This window comes from Leiobunum rupestre, chromosome 11 (assembly GCF_980474605.1).
Source record: "Leiobunum rupestre chromosome 11, qqLeiRupe1.1.hap1, whole genome shotgun sequence".
Classification (NCBI taxonomy): Eukaryota; Metazoa; Arthropoda; class Arachnida; order Opiliones; family Sclerosomatidae; genus Leiobunum; species Leiobunum rupestre.
The window spans coordinates 45775011-45793156 of NC_143394.1; the positions used below are offsets into that span (position 1 = coordinate 45775011).

At 37.6% G+C, this 18146-nt stretch overlaps 1 protein-coding gene across 1 annotated transcript; it reads right to left on the minus strand.

The window, feature by feature from the left end:
- Nucleotides 1-1673: 1673 nt before the first annotated feature.
- On the minus strand, nt 1674-10547 carry LOC149923009 (cytochrome P450 2J4-like). The gene is made up of 10 exons (XM_090162954.1): nt 10531-10547; nt 9539-9582; nt 4022-4310; nt 3836-3960; nt 3652-3767; nt 2788-3095; nt 2611-2720; nt 2197-2452; nt 1955-2139; nt 1674-1896 (listed from the first exon to the last, which is right to left on the minus strand). Coding segments are annotated over exons 1-10 (1611 nt in total). The 5' UTR covers nt 10533-10547; the 3' UTR covers nt 1674-1720.
- Between the last annotated feature and the right edge of the window lie 7599 nt (nt 10548-18146).

Consider the following 18146-nt stretch of genomic DNA (forward strand, 5'->3'; position numbering starts at 1 on the left):
CAATAATTGACAATGCCGCCTAATGACATCCCCAATAATTGACAATGCCGCCTAATGACATCCATAATAATTGACTATGCCGCCTAATGACATCCCCAATAATTGACTATGCCGCCTAATGACATCCCCAATAATTGACAATGCCGCCTAATGACATCCCCAATAATTGACAATGCCGCCTAATGACGTCCCCAATAATTGACAATGCCGCCTAATGACATCCCCAATAATTGACAATGCCGCCTAATGACATTCCCAATAATTGACAATGCCGCCTAATGACATCCCCAATAATTGACAATGCCGCCTAATGACATCCCCAATAATTGACAATGCCGCCTAATGACATCCCTAATAATTGACTATGCCGCCTAATGATATCCCCAATAATTGACAATGCCGCCTAATGACATCCCCAATAATTGACAATGCCGCCTAATGACATCCCCAATAATTGACAATGCCGCCTAATGACATCCCCAATAATTGACAATGCCACCTAATGATATTCCCAATAATTGACAATGCCGCCTAATGACATCGCCAATAATTGACAATGCCGCCTAATGACATCCCTAATAATTGACAATGCCGCCTAATGACATCCCTAATAATTGACAATGTCGCCTAATGACATTCCCCTTAGTCACATTGTACTCTATGACACCCGTTTAGTGACATCGTACTTCTTGACATCCCCCTTAATGACATATCGTACTTCTTGACATCCCCCTTAATGACATATCGTACTTCTTGACATCCCCCTTAATGACATATCGTACTTCTTGACATCCCCCTTAATGACATATAGCACTTCTTGACATCCCCCTTAATGACATATAGCACTTCTTGACATCCACCTTATTTATATATCGTACTTCTGGACATCCCCATTATTGACATATCGTGCTTCTTGACATCCCCCTTAAGGATATATCGTACTTCTTGACATTCCCCTTAATGACATATCGTACTTCTTGACATCCCCCTTCATGACATATCATAGTTTTTGTCATCATCTTGGGGAGATATTACCTATTGCCATTTCCCTTAGTGACATCGTACTTAATATCAGTATTTCGACAGCAGAGCAATTCGTCGTAAAGGACCAATCGAAACAGAGCTCTCCAATTATATTATTAAATTTTCTTTAAAGTCACCTCGTAGCTGTATTTTGAACAAAAGAAGTTTTCAGTCGACAACATATGTTGCCTTATTTATCCCAAATTTTAGGGGTCTTACTGCTCTGACTCAAAAAACCAAGCTTTGAGAAAGCACACCACAATTTAATTAGTTTTGACTTGACTTAACCTTCTAACGAATGCAGTAAGTCAATAACCGGGAACCGGTAGTTTCCATGGATTTCTTGTCCTTGATTATCATGAACAATGAAATATAATCACGTGCCAAAACCCATTACTATAATGCCATCAAGCTGTCGTTGTGAGATGTTGTATGTGACCCGCAGATAAACGAAAAAGAACAAACATTTTCATTCGTCACCCTTAATTTTTATTTAAGATGGGAAGCAAATTAAAGCCCATTGAAAAACAATTTTGCTTCAACAGTGTTGAGAATAAAGGCAAAGCAACTACAATTTAGTTTCCACGTACTACTAAACGTTTAAACAGGTGAAGGTCTCACGAAATAGCTACTAAGAAGACTTATTCATCCACGTTCTTTGATTATTTTTATTCAAATATTAAATAAAAATAAATATTTAGCTTCTAATAACGAATTTTACCACCGGTGAAGCTGGAGCATGGATCAAACCATCATCTTCTTCGAGAGAAATGCCTCCGGAAGGGGGTTGCACCTGATACTTCTGAAGAACAGCCACCATGGCGAAAAAGAGTTCCATCAGCGCTTGTTGTGATCCGGGACAGTCGCGTTTACCTAACGTATATTCGCTTCGTCAGAAACCATCCCGGGAGTTTCTCAAGTGGATCCTTACCGTAGGAAAAGGCAGCCAATCTCTGATTCACGTTGGTTTTCCCATTTTCGTCCAAATAGCGTTCTGGTTTGAACTCCGACGGGTCCTTCCAGTAGGTTTCGTCGTTGTGAATGCCTATCAAATTACTCACCATGTGAGATCCTTTTGGTATGACATATCCCTTAACCGGAATGTCCTCCAAGGCCCTTAACAATCAAAGACATATCAGATAAAACAAAATATCAAAGTTGAGTTTCAACTACATTCGAACAGAGCTGATGGGTACTAAGGTCTTCCATCGCTGACACTCAAAGATGGTCGCCATGGTGTAAGGTAAAAGGTAGCGATCCTCCCATCGTGGTTTCTGTTCTTTGCCAAATACTGCGTGGATTTCATCGCAGATTTTTTCCTGGATGTCGGGATTTTTAGCCATTAACACTAGCATCCACTCCATGGACGTTCGCATAGTGTCGGTACCGGCCAGCAGTATCACCTGACAGTTGTTGTTTAGAATTTCGTCTATATTTATTATATTTCACAATTTATTTAGGTATACCTTTTTAACGAGGCTTATGAAACCGGGTTCAGTGATGATGGCTCACTCTGATTTATCAAACCCGATTTTAAAAGTCCCGTCAGTTGCATTGCAGCAACAAGAACGTTTGAAAAGTGCATACCGCAATAAGAAGGATTATTCGGATTCTGTTGCTGTTTGATCAGGAAGTAATCGACGTAGTCTCTGGGGTTTTCAGGATCCAGAGTTTCCCGGTGTTTGTCAATTTGATCTCTTTAAAAAAATTACACGATATTAGAATTAATTTGAATAAGTGATGACGAATTTCCAAAAGTCCAACCGCATAAAAGACGCGATTTCTGCCGACGATCGCTTGAGGACACGCTGCGAAGGCAAAATGCGACGAAGAATCCAACGCAATTCGCGGAAACAACTGACGACAGTGAATGGTACCGTCTGGTCTAGTAACGGTTTGTGTTGGTCCTTCATAGCCTGGGTTAAAGGGTGGCTGAATGGTACGCTGACGGAAAACAAGTATCGTAACAGAACATTGTTGGCAGTTTGTCTCGCTAAATTGCTGACGTTAAAAGAATGTTCGTTTTTTCCAACTTTTCCGTCGATTTCGTTAATCAAACCGTTAAATTCTTCCTATTGACAAGATATTGGAATTAACGGTAATATATCCTTCTTAAAGGGGAACGGCCAAGCATTTTCAAATATCGCCTTATTTGCATATCAAAAGATCAAAAAGACGTTCAATATATTTACACGTACCTTATTTCGTCTTGAAAAAATAGTTTTTTGCCTAAAAAGTATTTGGGTTTGAATTTTCGCCGCCATATTAAGGTGTATCGCCAGCGCCAGCAGCACCTTAGTGAGCGATTTGTGAACTATCCTAACTTCTAAAATCGCGCAATTTAGGCTTAGGTCTCGTATAACTGGAACGCGCCTCGAAACAAATCTTTCGCGTCTTCAGCAGCGCGCGCTATTATATTGTTTTTCTGTCTCACCGATTTCTCACCAGGTGTCGCGGCGGAAGCGCGCTTTTCAATTTCCCTAAATTTCTTTATTTTATTAAAAATTAACCACTTAATATTTTTTTATGCGGTTTTCGCCAAAAATTTTATTTTTTAACGGGTTATATCTAACTGGTTAAAGCTTGGCCGTTCCCCTTTCAGCCTTCAAAACAAATAAGGCGACTCACGAACAAGATGTCCTGAAGGTTTTGCGTTCCTGGTTGGTTTCCAAAGAGAACTCTCAAATAGCCGGTGAAGAATTTGCGGTGGTCTCTCCACTCGGGTCCATTCATTCCGGCGAAGTCTGAATTAAAATACCGTTATCAAATGATAATAAATAATTGAGACAAGTGGATTAATAAAAAAAATTACGATCTTGTTTCGAGAAGTTGTAGAATTCCATGTCCGGCCGCGCGTTAGCGGCATCTTTACGGTACGCTTCGTTCGTCGTTTCGTAGTCGTTGAGCACCACTAAATATTTGGTCCCCAGTTGGATTCTTTAAAAGGGTACACGAAATAAATTTGAAGGAAAAGCGAAGATTCAAAATCTAGTTTTACCCAAAAATTGAACCATATTTGTCTCCAATTTCTTTCAGTCGCTTCTCCGGAGAAAAGAGCAGAAACGGCCAGTAACCAACCAAGGGCAAACCTATGGGCCCAGGAGGTAGCCCCTTCCTGGACCATAGCGTAGTCGCCAACCAATAGATTCCCAAAACTGACGGTATAATGAAGAACAACTCTACGCAGTATTCGTTCGTAATCGCCCTAAATTCCTCCATAACCGCTTCGAAAGTTTGATTTGTGGACCGTTTTGCGATGCATAAATCTGTTCCATTCACGTTATGAACTGGGAATATAGTTACGACAATATCAGTAATCTGCTTCGTTGATATATTATTACCAAATACCCCAAGGCCGCGATAATTATTATAATTATTGAAAAACAAAATTGAAGATAGATGTGTGACTTTTTTCCTCCATTTTTGCGAACATTTACCACAAGTAGTATTTAGAGCGTCTTATCGAAATGATAGGCGTGCGTGGATGGAATAATTATGACATTCCGAGGAGTTACTTTAGGAGTTACTTATAGAAGAAGTTTCTTTATTTAGTTTTAAAACAATTAATAATACTATATTTTGAAATTGAAATATAATATATGCTTAACTGGCTTATAACAAAAACAACGACATGATATTGATATACCAAAAGTGACATAATTACCAAAAGTGTCATTCGGACCTATTTCTTAATGAATGTTACGAGCGAAATACAAGTTGGGAGGGGAGAAGGGAAAGTATGCCTTGGGGAGGGAAGGAAGTTAAAACCAACAAATAACGCCTCGTAGTGAGGAACGGAGGAACTAATTAGCACTGGACAAAGTTAGTGTATTTTTTATTTTTCGTCGTTCTGTGGAGATGCTATCGCCATCTACCTACGATATAATACCATAGACTGAAAAAAGAGCCAGGAAGGCGACAATAAATAGTCTTTTATGTGGTCGATCTCAAGTCGAGCATTCATTAAACCTTTAGCATACGAAAGTACAGGGATTGTCACACTTTTTGTAATTATGTAACTTTTGATATTACGCCTATCGACGTAACGAAGCCTTGATGCGATAATTTCCCTCGAACTTGCTTATAATAATGGCTTATACAAATATATACTTATCTCGTAAGATTTATATTATAAACTTCTGATGATATTCAAGTTAATGTTTCTATTGTTGGATTGAACATCATTTATTTCTAAATAAACCGTAACTTTAGTTTTGAAAGTGTTTTAATTTATTTTAAAATTATTATTTTATATTTTTTTCACTGGGTGAAGTTACTAGAAAAGACCGATATTATTATTTTTTGTTACACTTGACTCTCAATGTGTTAATTTTCAGCGCCAATATGAATAAACACAATAAAACTTCAAATTACGAAAAGTGACCAGAATCACCCGTTCCCATCCTATATTTTTTAAATCTTGAAAACATCTACAAATGTGAAACAAGGAATCCCCCAGACTTTATACTCTGAGCTTGACCGACAACATACACCCGATATAGATAAAAATATGCAAAATGAATTCGAGCCTTTTAACGAAATAGAAGCAGTTGCGCGAATGATAACCGATGTCTGACATTCTTATAACCTTATCAACATTTGGCGTGAAAATAATTCTCAAGTTTCAGAGATCATGAGAGATTCAAGGACCGAAGATACTTCAAGGTCACCTTTTCGATACGAATGGCAATTAGATACAACTGGTTTTCCAATAATAAACTCACGTGCCGTTACAAAAACTATACGCATATGTCCATCTGTGGTTCCTATTAACATGACAAATCACAAGTCGACCGGAAATAACAGCTATATTTTATTTAAAAATGATATACTGCTAACTGTAGGTATAATATTAGAAGTTTTAGTATTAAATTTAGACTGTACGACAAAATTGTGTTTCTATAAAGAAAATTAAATACGCACGAATGTGTGTGTGCGTGCGTGCGTGCGTGCGTGCTTGCGTGCGTGCTTGCGTGTGTGCTTGCGTGTGTGTGTGTGCTTGCGCGTGTGTGTGTGCTTGCGTGTGTGTGTGTGCTTGCGTGTGTGTGTGTGCTTGCGTGTGTGTGTGTGCTTGCGTGTGTGTGTGTGCTTGCGTGTGCTTGCGTGTGTGTGTGTGTGCTTGCGTGTGTGTGTGTGTGTGCTTGCGTGTGTGTGTGCTTGCGTGCGTGTGTGCTTGCGTGCGCGTGTGCTTGCGTGCGTGTGTGCTTGCGTGTGTGTGTGTGTGTGTGTGTGTGTGTGAGGTATATTTTGGCTTGCCAACTTGTTTGTAGCCATCTGTTTAAATTGTGGTACGATGTGTTTTTCCATATAAAATTACAATATGAGATATGCCTGTATAAAAATTCAAAATAAATTTATCGCATTATTTGTTGGTTAAAAAGTTCAAAATTACGCAAATACTAGAGTTGTAAGTCGGAAACGTTTTTGCGAAAAATGACCGAGGCTTTTTTTCCGGAAATTTCCGAATTTTTCCGAAAAAATCATAAAAAAGTTTTCATTCCATGATTATTTACAAATTTAAATAAAGCTGCATTTTCGCCTCATTTTTCGAATCTAAAAGTAAAACAAAACCTCTAGACTAGTTTTATCTTATAAAATAATTTATGTTTAAATTTTTTATTTTTCCAGAAGTTTTTCCGCATTTTATTTTTCCGGAAAATTAACAACTCTAGTAAATACTATATGATATTTTTATTTATTGTATGAAAGCTATACAATTTATATGAGTATTCCAAGTACTCGTCTATCCACTTGTGTAGTCAGAATTTATAGCCCAGTGTACCGGTAACAAAAAACCACACCACCGGAGGCCTATCATCAGAATGCCCTACGCCAGCGTCCACAAGCCCGGACAGGTGACAAAACCAGCATGGGTAGCAAAACCCTACTACTGATAGTCGCACCCTCGACGCAAGCCGCTCAACCCAACAGAAGGTGCAACAATGGGACGACCAGCCCACCACTTCGCACACAGCAGTGGGATAGAGAACGGATGCTCTAGCAACTCCGGCCGACACCCTACCTAGGAAGGCAGGGAGCCAAGCCCTTTGGAAAGAGCTCCTAAAGGGGAACGACGAGCACACAGCAGTCCAAGTAACCCGGCAAAGCTGGCACCGGAGATCCCGGTGTGGTTCCAAAAGGCCGGGAAACAGGACCGCCGTGCCCGCATATGGAGGCCCGCCGCCCCACAGCAGGCTACCCAATCCGCCGAGGCGACCAGTTTGCCTGGACCCTCTCCGTTAGCCTGAACCGAAGTTCAGTATCCAGCCCAAACCTGACCGAAGTCGGAGGTGGAGATAGCACCATTTGATCAGAGCTAACATCTCAAGAGCCGGACCCCGAATCCCCGGTAAAGCCACCAGTTATTGCACACTCTAACCCATTTAGGGCCACTCGTCTATCCCCAGTGTTTTCTTTGATAGTTTCAAGATAATTAGGTTTAAGCCAGTCGTTAAGTATTTTTATTCTGTTTTTGGCTCTGGAATATCGTCGCCGTTAAAACAAAACCACGTAACTTGAGATACGTGGTTTTGTCAAAATTGACATATTTCGATTCTACACCCCAATTTACGTATACAACATTAACAACATTAATAGGTTGCAATTGAATTTCTTATTTTAAATCGAGAAAACATTTAACGTATCTTTGATATTCACAACTTATTTCGCGCAAAGCACGTATCTTGCTTATTTTCAGCTCCTATCTCACTTCATGATGAGTTTGTCTAGCAAATTTCGATAACGAAAAACGACTTTTGTTCGAGTTATTACCACTTTCTTGCAATTTTACCTTTTACGACCTTTGTGATTTTGGAAAATAACTTTCTCGACTTCCTATTGGCCAATTCCGATCGGGTCAAAGCTATCTAGACCAAAAATGTGACGGGGATTACTTTATTAATTGGAACCAACTTTCTAACACTTACGGTTCCCGATATAATATTTGGATGACGTTGAAGACATGGTTCAAGGTCATCTACATTTCCATAGTAGGTTTTCCCCCTGCATACTCTATGCGACCTGAAAATTCCAAATTCTTACCTAAAACATATTTTGAGATATTCAGCCTGGTTAATTTTTTAGTGGACACCCTGTATAAAGACCATAGCCTAAGTACTTAATAAAGGCCTGTGCATGCTCGATATCTAAGGGGTGGCAGCAGCTTGTGGCTTACGCGTGAAAGACCGGTAGGTGGCGGTCTTTGTTGTCTTTAACTTTTCAAAAATTTGGCGGCTCGCGCCAGAATTTGAATTTTAATCAATTTCCCTGCGTTTTTCCACAATTTAAAGTTTAAAGCAAATCAGTATTAAATATATAATATCAGAAGTAAATGAAATAAGGAAGTAAATTTAAATAATACTTTTAATACCATGGAGGTGTTTTATCTCCATGTTAATACGCTTTGTTTTGATAAAATACCTGACTAGACTAGATCGGTGCCACAAACTTCTATCAAGTAGCAACAAACACAAGGAGAACGCAGCGAGCCTTTAAACACGATAACGCAGTGTTGCGTACAAATTTCATTGGATGAACCTTTACGCTGAACGTTTTATGGAAGGGGGAAGACCATTTCATAATTTTCCCTTTCCGAAGGCAGCTAGCTCCTATCGACTCTGCAGTCTGTTAGAAGCCGCGCGAAAGTTCCCTAAATTCAAAATTATTGACAAGGAAGAGCGCCCTCAAGCGGCAAATACAAGCGAACTAAAAAATTCGGAAATTAAAATCGAAAGGGTTGCGTGCACAGGCCTTTATTAATAACGTAGGCTCCTATAAAAACACAAGTTTGTCAAAGATTTCCGTGATCCCTCCAATTATCGATTTTAAAAATTGGAATAATAATTACATTTTTAAGAATTGTTGGGTATCGCCCAATTTAAATTAGTTAATTAGATATAAAAGCGCAATTAATATATTAGAGGAAACTTTTTTTTATAATTTTTGAAGGGATACCGTCGAACCGCGGGGCATTGTCGTTCAAGTTTTTAATTATTGTAATTAATTCCACTTCGTTAAAGTCCCAGAGAAACATAGATTTTGAATTTCATTTAACAAATTTATTCGCGTCGCTGTAATTATCTCCAGAATTCGCGCACAAAAAAAAGTATTGAAGAGGTCGGCTGAGATATGGACACTTTGCTTTGGTTTAATATTTTTATTGACAATTTTCCAGGTATTCTTAGAACTTTTACTTTTTCGTAATGGTTTTTTATAATAATTTTATCTGGCATTTTTAATCGTATTATTTAATTTATTTCTGTGGGTTTTATATTTTTCGTATTTTTGGGACTTTAAATACTGTTTAAATTTACTTTTTTACGCTGGTTACCTCGTTTTGTTTACAAAGTCCTTTATTACCTATAACACGAACCCAAACCTTAATGTTCACATTTCCCTGCTGCTTGGTTTTGCGCTTGTTGCAGCCTACTTCCCGGGCGACACTTTGAAGCTCTCTGGCGCTCTTTTAACTCATCGTAGGAAAATGGGAGAAAAACAGGCATACTTCTCAACTCACCCCCTACAACTCCTTCAAATTTTTCCAAAACCTTTTGAAACACCCTATATAGTATTATAAATTTAGATAGAGTTAGTGTTAATCCATTTGAATTTAGAGGGAATTTTCGTCTTAGCAAACGATCTGAGATTAAAGTGGTTAGGGAAATCATGTTCAATATATATATTTTGACCCTTTAACTGAATATAATTTTTAAGCTTGTCCATTTTTATATCAAAAGTATCTGCTTTATAGATAATAACCCAAATTTTGTTAGCTTGGTGTATGGACCACTTGACCACGGCCGTCTCGAGACGGCCGTGACTTGACTGAGGACTACCCGAGGTGGTTATCACCGATTTTATTGAAACTCGAGGGTTAGGTAGACCTTATGGTAGTATGAAAATTCCCAAAGGGAAAAGTTGCAATGGGCTTTAGTTTTCCTATGGCAACCGAAAATGTTTTTGACCTTTCCATTTAAAAAAAGCATGGGATTTTCTCGGTTACCCAAATTTTGTTAAAATTTAACCAAAATTGACAAATTTTACCCAAAATCCTTGATCAATTTTACCCAAAATAGGTCAAATTCATCTTTTTGAGTAAGTTTTGAAAATTTAATTTTTTTTTAAATTTTTTAAGTAAGTAAACTACCCTGTGAAACCAAGAAAATCCCATGCTTTTTTAAATGGATGTTTTTTCGTTTTGAGAGGTTAATAACATTTTCGGTTGCCATAGGAAAACTAAAGCCCATTGCAACTGTTCCCTTTGCCAATTTTCATACTACCATAAGATCTACCTGACCCCCGAGTTTCAACAAAATCGGTGATAACCACCTCGGATAGTCTCCTTTGTGAGTGAAACGGTAATATTTAACGAGAGATAATTTCAAAAGAGATCCGTTACTTTTGCAACTAGGGTTTGTCTATCCTTATAATTTACATAATAATATGTGTACGCCTCATAGTAACGTCTAGATTATCTATTATGATCTATTTTGTTATTTGTGTCCTTACATAGGCTTAGGATTTCTTGATCTACAGTCTTCATTTTCATTTGAAATTGGCAGTCTTCAATCTTCGTCATTTTAGCGCGGTTTCCTTAAGATAGTATTAATAACATCGAGTTTTTTATTCAAATAATCAAATTTCTAGCTAAATTTTGATTCTATGCTCGTTAATTTCGAGTTAATCTCTTCCCCATTTGGGTTACTCATGCTGGTTTGAGCTCTCGTGTCGTGTTTATGAGTTTTCATTGTATCCATGCAGGTAGAAACTCGTGACATACTTTATACATAGCAATAGATAAGAAAAAAAAGTACTTTACCTATAACATAAAAAAGAGATTTTTCCGTTAGAACAGTCTTGTAACTTTAGGCACGAGTTCCGCCTCCAAGTTCAGTGTTCTATTTGACTGGGCCGGTGTTTTTATAGCTGTGGTGTAAAGGTAAGTTTCCTTAATCTTCGATTGACTGTTGACCTTTGACTAATCACTATTATAACTATACAATTTTATAGGATTTTCGTATCTACTTTGGATTCGTCGGCCACGATAACTAAAGAGCTTTCCAACTAAATGGTTGTTGATGCAGATACAGCTCAGAGAGATTTTCCGTTAGATCAGTCGTGTAACATTAGGCACGAGATTATATTATATATTAAATATAAAGTTACCTTTACTCCCTTTTCAGGCGCTGTTAAGTGACTTTGACAATTAGCTGAAGTTGCCAACTTTTTAACAGTGTTTCACGCTCGTTAATATTACAATTGCAAACCGCCAAAAACCAAAACAAATCCTCACATTCGCAATAAACGGAGTTAAAAAGGGAATAAAGAATACCATCAATCAAGGTCTTACCAGGAAAATTCGGATTTTTTCGAAAGGCTGGTGACGTAAGCCGGCAGCGATGGGTTGGGTGTTTCACTTAGGCAGTTCTTTGTCTGAATAATTATTAAGGATAATACAGTTAAGTCATTTATCACTTTTGTAATAAATCAGCGAGTTTGAAGTGAGCAAAGCTATAACAAAATAGTAGCACTACGTAGCGTTGCCAGATGACCAAAGTCCAATTATAGTTCCTATAAGACTAGATTAAAATTTGAATCCCACGATACAATTAAACGTACTCGTCCACGATATTCTTCCACTGTTTTTTATTCAAATATTAAAGACAACCGAGGCTTTCTAAAATGAAAGATTTAGCTTAACTACTAACGAACTTTGTCACCAGTGAAGCTGGACCATGGATCAAACGGACATCATCTTCGAGGGGGTGGGACTTGCTACTTCTGAAAAACAGCCACCATGGCGAAAAGAGTTCCAATAATAATAATAAAGGTTCAGTATCAATTTAATTACGCCTACACTCGAAAATGGTCGCCATAGTGTATAGACAAAAGGGAAAGATTCTCTCATCGTGGCTTCTGATCTTTTACAAATACTGCGTGGATTACCTGGTAAATGTTTTCCTGGATGTCGGAATTTTTAGCCATCAGCACTAGCATCCACTCCATGGACGTTCGCATAGTGTCGATACTGACCGCAGCAGTATCAACCGACCATTGTTGTTTAGAATTTCGTCTACATGCATTGAACAAATTATATTAATTATTAGGAGTACCATTTTCCCAGGACAATTATAAAACTGGGTCCACTACCAAACCCTGTTTTAAAAGCTTGATTTATTTTACCAATTTCACTATAGCTACAACGTTTAAAAAGTGCATACCGCAATAAGAGGGATTTTTCGGATTCTGCCGCTGTCTGATCAAACAGTAATCGACATAGTCTCTGGGGTTTTCAGGATCCAAAGTTTCCCGGTGTCTGACAATTTGCTCCCTTAAGTAATTTATATTATACTGACGTAGTACCAATGAGTTTCAAACTAAAGTTTCAATAGATGGCGCTTTGGGACTAATTAATTGCTTTATATATCAGAAATAGGGCAGGCGGCTTTAAGGTCTTATTTTACTGTTTTTATCTCGTATTTAAAACCCATTATGACAATTTTGACTTCGTAAATTTAAATATAAAACCCCAACTAAACTAAAACGTTTAAGAAGTTTTTTGCAGGCACAAATTGCTTTAACGGAGTTTTTCAGAGTAAAAGTAGCGATTTCTGCAGATGATCGTTTTAAAACACGCTGCGAAGGTATAATTCGACGAAGAATCAAACGCATTTCCCGAAAACAACTGATGAATGCGAAACGGTCTGTGTTGGTCGCTCATGGACTGGGTGAAAGGGTGGCTGACGGAAAACCAGTATCGTAGTACAGTATGACATTGTTAGTCACTTCTCTTAACATATTTTGGAAATTGAACTTTGACGTCGATTTACGAAACAAATCTTTGACTTCTTCCTGATTGGAAAAATAACGTATATATTAATAAAAATTTAGACCAGAAATATAAGTTCTTTCAAGAACGCATAGACGTACTAAGAACTATGAACTTTAAAATTAGCTCATACTGCCTTGTTGTTATACTTTCAGAAGCAGTCGACGGTTCTCTCTCTATGTAAAAATCCATTACACCAAGGCCCAAGTTAGGCTTAAGCCATCGGCAAAGTATAACTTCATGGCGCTACCATTTAAGTTTTTCATAGTTCTTAGTACCTCTATGCGTTCTTGGTTCTTATCCTATAAATTGTTTTACGGATGAAAAAATTATACTTCACTCTAAAGAGTTAAGTATAGTTTCTTCAGCCCCAAACATTTTATTTTATAAAAATAAATATTTCTGGTCTGATACCTAATTTTGTTATTGCAGTATGATTTTTATTAAATTTCTTAGCTCCAAAATTCAACCTCGGAATCATTTATAGGATAAAAATAAATATTTATGGTCAGATTGGTCATTTTGTTACTGAAAAGCTAATTTCCTAATGATTTTTAATTAGGTTTAATTTTTTAAACCTCAAATTTCCGACACAATGGTTAAAAAACTTTCAGCGGAGGAAAAATTTCAGTATATCTTAGAGTGAAGTGTAATTTCTTCAGCCCTAAGTCATTTTATAGTAAATGAATAAATATTTCTGGTCTGATAGCTTATTGCAACATTATTTTGAATTAATTTAACTTCTTTACTCTAAATTAAAAGACATAGAATGAGTGCATTCTCTCAACCTGTAAACCATTTAAAGGGTAGGGATAAATATTTTTGTTTTGATTTACATGTATCATTCTGTTATCAAGAAAGCTATTTACATAATTTTTTGATTTCAATAAATATTTACTCCAAACTTTAAAGATATTGTTTGATAAAATTACCAATAATCCTCTTGATATTAATTTAGTTTTTAACCACATTTTAATGATGTTGTTTATCAAATAGCCTATTAAAGTTTATCAAGCTCTATATCAATAAATTGTGATATTTTGAATCTTTTTTAAATTAAACATATAAAAAATAGGAATTGTGAATCGTACTAATTTGACACGGTAATGAAAAAATATGCTTATTTTCTATCAAACCTTTATACTGTATTGTATCAAATGTAACAATAAGAATTTAACCAACCAATTTTCTACAAGCATTAAGGTAAACACAGTTTAAAACAATAGGTCTAGAAAGGTTTAAAACTTATACGCCATCTAATGTAAACATGTTTAAAACCTATACGGTATACCTAAACATATGTAGAGCCTAAACACAAACGTGTTTAAAATTGAAACAAATTTACCCTAAGCACTTCCCGAATATAAACACTTGGGGAACTTCACATGTTTATTCATTAAACATATTTGACGTAAATGTTTGTAAAACGCGTTGCATTTTGACGTTTAGAAAACGTTTAGATTCTAAATGTTTTTTTCCTTGTAGTTTCCCCAACATATGACTTTTGCTACAGATATCTTAATTTTTAGTTTAAAAATTGTCAAAAGTTAGATAAATAAATATTCATAGGATTTACCCTTAACAATTAGGAAAACAGGGAGCCACAAGATTATGCAGTTGCTAATCGTTCTAATTTGTCATTGGCGAAGAAAGTTAGTAACAAAGAAAAATGCACGTTTGGGCTTGGAGGAATAAAACAAGTATACAGGAGCTGCGAAGAGCTGCGAAAATCGGTTTCGTCAGTGACCGTGAACTCGCGCCAGACGGAGGGATTCAAACGCGACTAGCGCCAACTGCATACGGAATTTTGCAACTATTCTCATTTTATAGCATTGTTTTCGCGTCGTCTGGTTTGTTTTATTCCTCCAAACAAATACGAGTCATTTTGGAAAAAGGCGCAAAGAATTTAGAAATGTTTATTTTCTTCAGCATCAAGTAAACTGATTAGAATATTAGCTGCCATTTTTATTTATAATTTCCACCCCTTCTCAAGAAAACGCGTGTGAATAGATTACGTCACTTCCTGTGAGAAGCACCGTAAAATATTGAGAATTGTTAATTATCACTATCAAAGGAAGAATGCTTAGAATTTTACGCGCCCCAGGCATTGCAAATATGCCATACATCTGTCTATTACTGGACTTATGCCGTAGCACCGACAAACGGATAGATGTACGTGAAAGGGATTTTACAGTTGATACTTGTGACCAACAGCCACCAGATAGCACGTTCACCATTGTGTCCACCGTATTCCTAAGCTGGTCACCAGATTGAATGCCCGTTCCTTAAACCTTTAAGAAATGTGCTAAGGTTCTTCAACAAGAGTTTAAAACTGAAACAATAAGATCTTCCTATCGCTGACCCTCGAAAGATAGTTTCATTGATGTCTGCCTTTTAAGCCATCAACACTAGCATCCATTCCAGAGAATTCCGCTTAGTATGGCTACCAGGAAATTTTCAAACGTAGCTTTACTGAAAGATAGAACCATAGAACATTTGCACGCCACCACGGAATGTCGATAATCATTTTTGAACTGAATCGCGATACACAAAATTGTTTCAGACACGGAATATAAAAACGAAATTATCAGTAATAAGTGAACACGAACCAAGAAAACTTAAGAGTTTCAAAAAGTAAAAACCGGCAGCTCTACGTTAAAGGTCCATAGAATCGTTTGAAAAATGTTAGGCGATTGAAATTCCGCCACAGGACTCCGGTGTACCTTCTCGCGACAGAAACGATTTTCTGACCCTTTAACTTAAATGTGGTGATCTTTTAAAACATAATAATAATCATTTATTTTGAAATAGAAATAAAAATAACGCTAAACTGGTATATTTCGAAAATAACACAAGTGATTTATTTACACGACTTCTAAATCTGATGAAATAGATATTGAAGGTAAGCCCTTTTGCGAAATTTGACCAGAGGGTACGTTGGGACAGTTAGAAAATAGCAGCTTTCTTCCAGGGCCAGTCCTTCTTCGTTAGGATGATGCAAAAATGACTGAAGATGGTAATTGTGAAAATGAACAGTTCCATTTTGACTTGAACAATACCAGGACATTTCCTTAAATATTTAAGATACGATTAGGAAGAATAGTTTTAATTAAGCGCGATACGCAATACAAATTTATCTTCTTATTTAAGCCAAGAAAAAGCGATGGTCCTCTTGTCGTTGAGGAACTCACCATCGTCGGACAGAAATATTTTGAGGGTTTAACTCTTTTGGGTTTATCCAATAGCTTTCGTCAAAACTCAGAGCGAAATTGTTGGAACGAACAAGCGTATCTTTGTCTATTCTGAAGCCGTTCAAAGTCGTATCCTTCATGACTCTAATGTTAGAAAATAATTGATATAGGGCTAGTGTTAGAGTTTATAAAGCTCATCAACAAACGTCAGTAATTACTTTAGTGACGTTTTCCAAGACATACCGTCTAGTGACACTCGTTGGCATCAGCGTTTTGAACCAAAGGCACTCTGCTATCGTCGCCATTGCGAAGTGAAGTTCGTTTCCGCCAGTTCCACCACCCAAAAGGATCATACAGTTTCCAATCTATTTCCTCTGAGGAAATTGAGAAACTGAGCTATGAGTTCGAACATATTGTACTTAACGCAAGCTTAAACGTTACTCTTAAAATCAAGACTGTCAGTTTTCTTCTGTTCCATCAGGATGAAATCGATGTAGTCCCGCGGACGCTGGGCTGATTCTTCCAGAGTCGCTAAAGTTCTTCGAATTCGTCGCTGAATTTTTAAGACGAAGACTTAATCACTCAAAACAAATCCATAAAAAAAACCAAACGTACTTAATGAAGGAATTTGACTTGGTAACGGCCCAGTTGAAAACCTTTGTGGAAAGAAACCTTATTTTAAAAATAGTTTTGCCGAAGCTAGAGGGAAAAAGCGAAAGGGGGGGGGGATTGGGTGCTCGACTAAAGCAAAGCTGTCATCATCGTTGTAACACTGGAATTATCGGATGACTCAAGGTCACATGCATCAGAGATATAGCCCGGTGTACCGGTAAGATTGAAACCACACCACCGGAGGTCCATCATCAAATGCCCTACGCCAGCGTCCACACGCCCGGACAGGTGACAAAACTAGCATGGGTAGCAGAACCCTACTACTGATGGTCGCACCCTCGACGCAAGCCGCTCAACCCAGCAGAAGGTGCAGCAATGGGCCGACCAACGCGCCACTTCGCACACAGCAGTGGGAAATGACTCAAGGTCACAGATTTTCCAGTAATAAGGCGCATTTCGTTGGAGTTCATCATGTCCCGCACATTCACCGTTTCGTCCACCGTCTTCGAAAGCAGGTCCACCAGTTTGTTTTCAAAGATTTCAGAAATTTAGTAGAGTCCTTCAACCACGCACTAATGACGCAAAAGAGTTACAACAGCAAAGTAACGTCTATAAATGAGTTTACAAGCCATGCCAAACGTTCTAAGATACTCGCATACCTTTATTTACGACAGCATAACTGCCCCGTTTTCTACTTTGCTGATAAGGCGGGAAAAGTTGCCCAGAGAGCATTTTCAAGTCAGACCCTACATTTCTCCGAAATCTGACCAAACAAAAACCGTGAGGCATACAGTTAATACCATAAAATAACAATATTTGACACAGATAATTACGCGAAATATATCCTGGTATTTTAAAGGCGGCGGGAGGTTGGCTCAAGAACTCTTCTCGTCTGAAGGCATCATCCAATTACTTTAAAATCACTCAAAAGCACCACAAATTGCTTGCCCACGGAAAATCTAAAAAGTGATAAAGTCAGCGTAATATTATATTCAGTGTGCGAGGCTTATAACAGTCTTACCCGGTAATGGGTCCGTATTTCCGAGCCAATTTCTGAAACGTTACGCCCCACAAAAGGCAAGTATACCTAACAATCGGCGGACCAGGAGGTCTGCTAGCTTTTCTAAGAGTTTTTATTAAGAGGCATAGAGTGAAAAATAAGATTAGCGGTAAGAAAATTACAGTTTGTAAATTTCACGGCACTGGAGACATTTTTTTAGAAAGTTTGTTTTTGTGACGAACTCTGAAATAGCGTCTAAAACGGTTCTCGAATAGCCAAAAGAGTGTTGTAGCCAAGGTCGGTGTTATACATACTTACATTTGGCAAATCTTGTGAAAACATCTTATAGGGAGTATAATTTTTCTGAATTTTGGGGCAATAAATTCAGTGGTTTTACAGGGATTATACCCCCAAAAGATTACCCACTTTGGTAGTGCTTAAATTTCTCATATCTAGCAGAACTCCTTTCGTGAATCTAAAACCACATACCTCA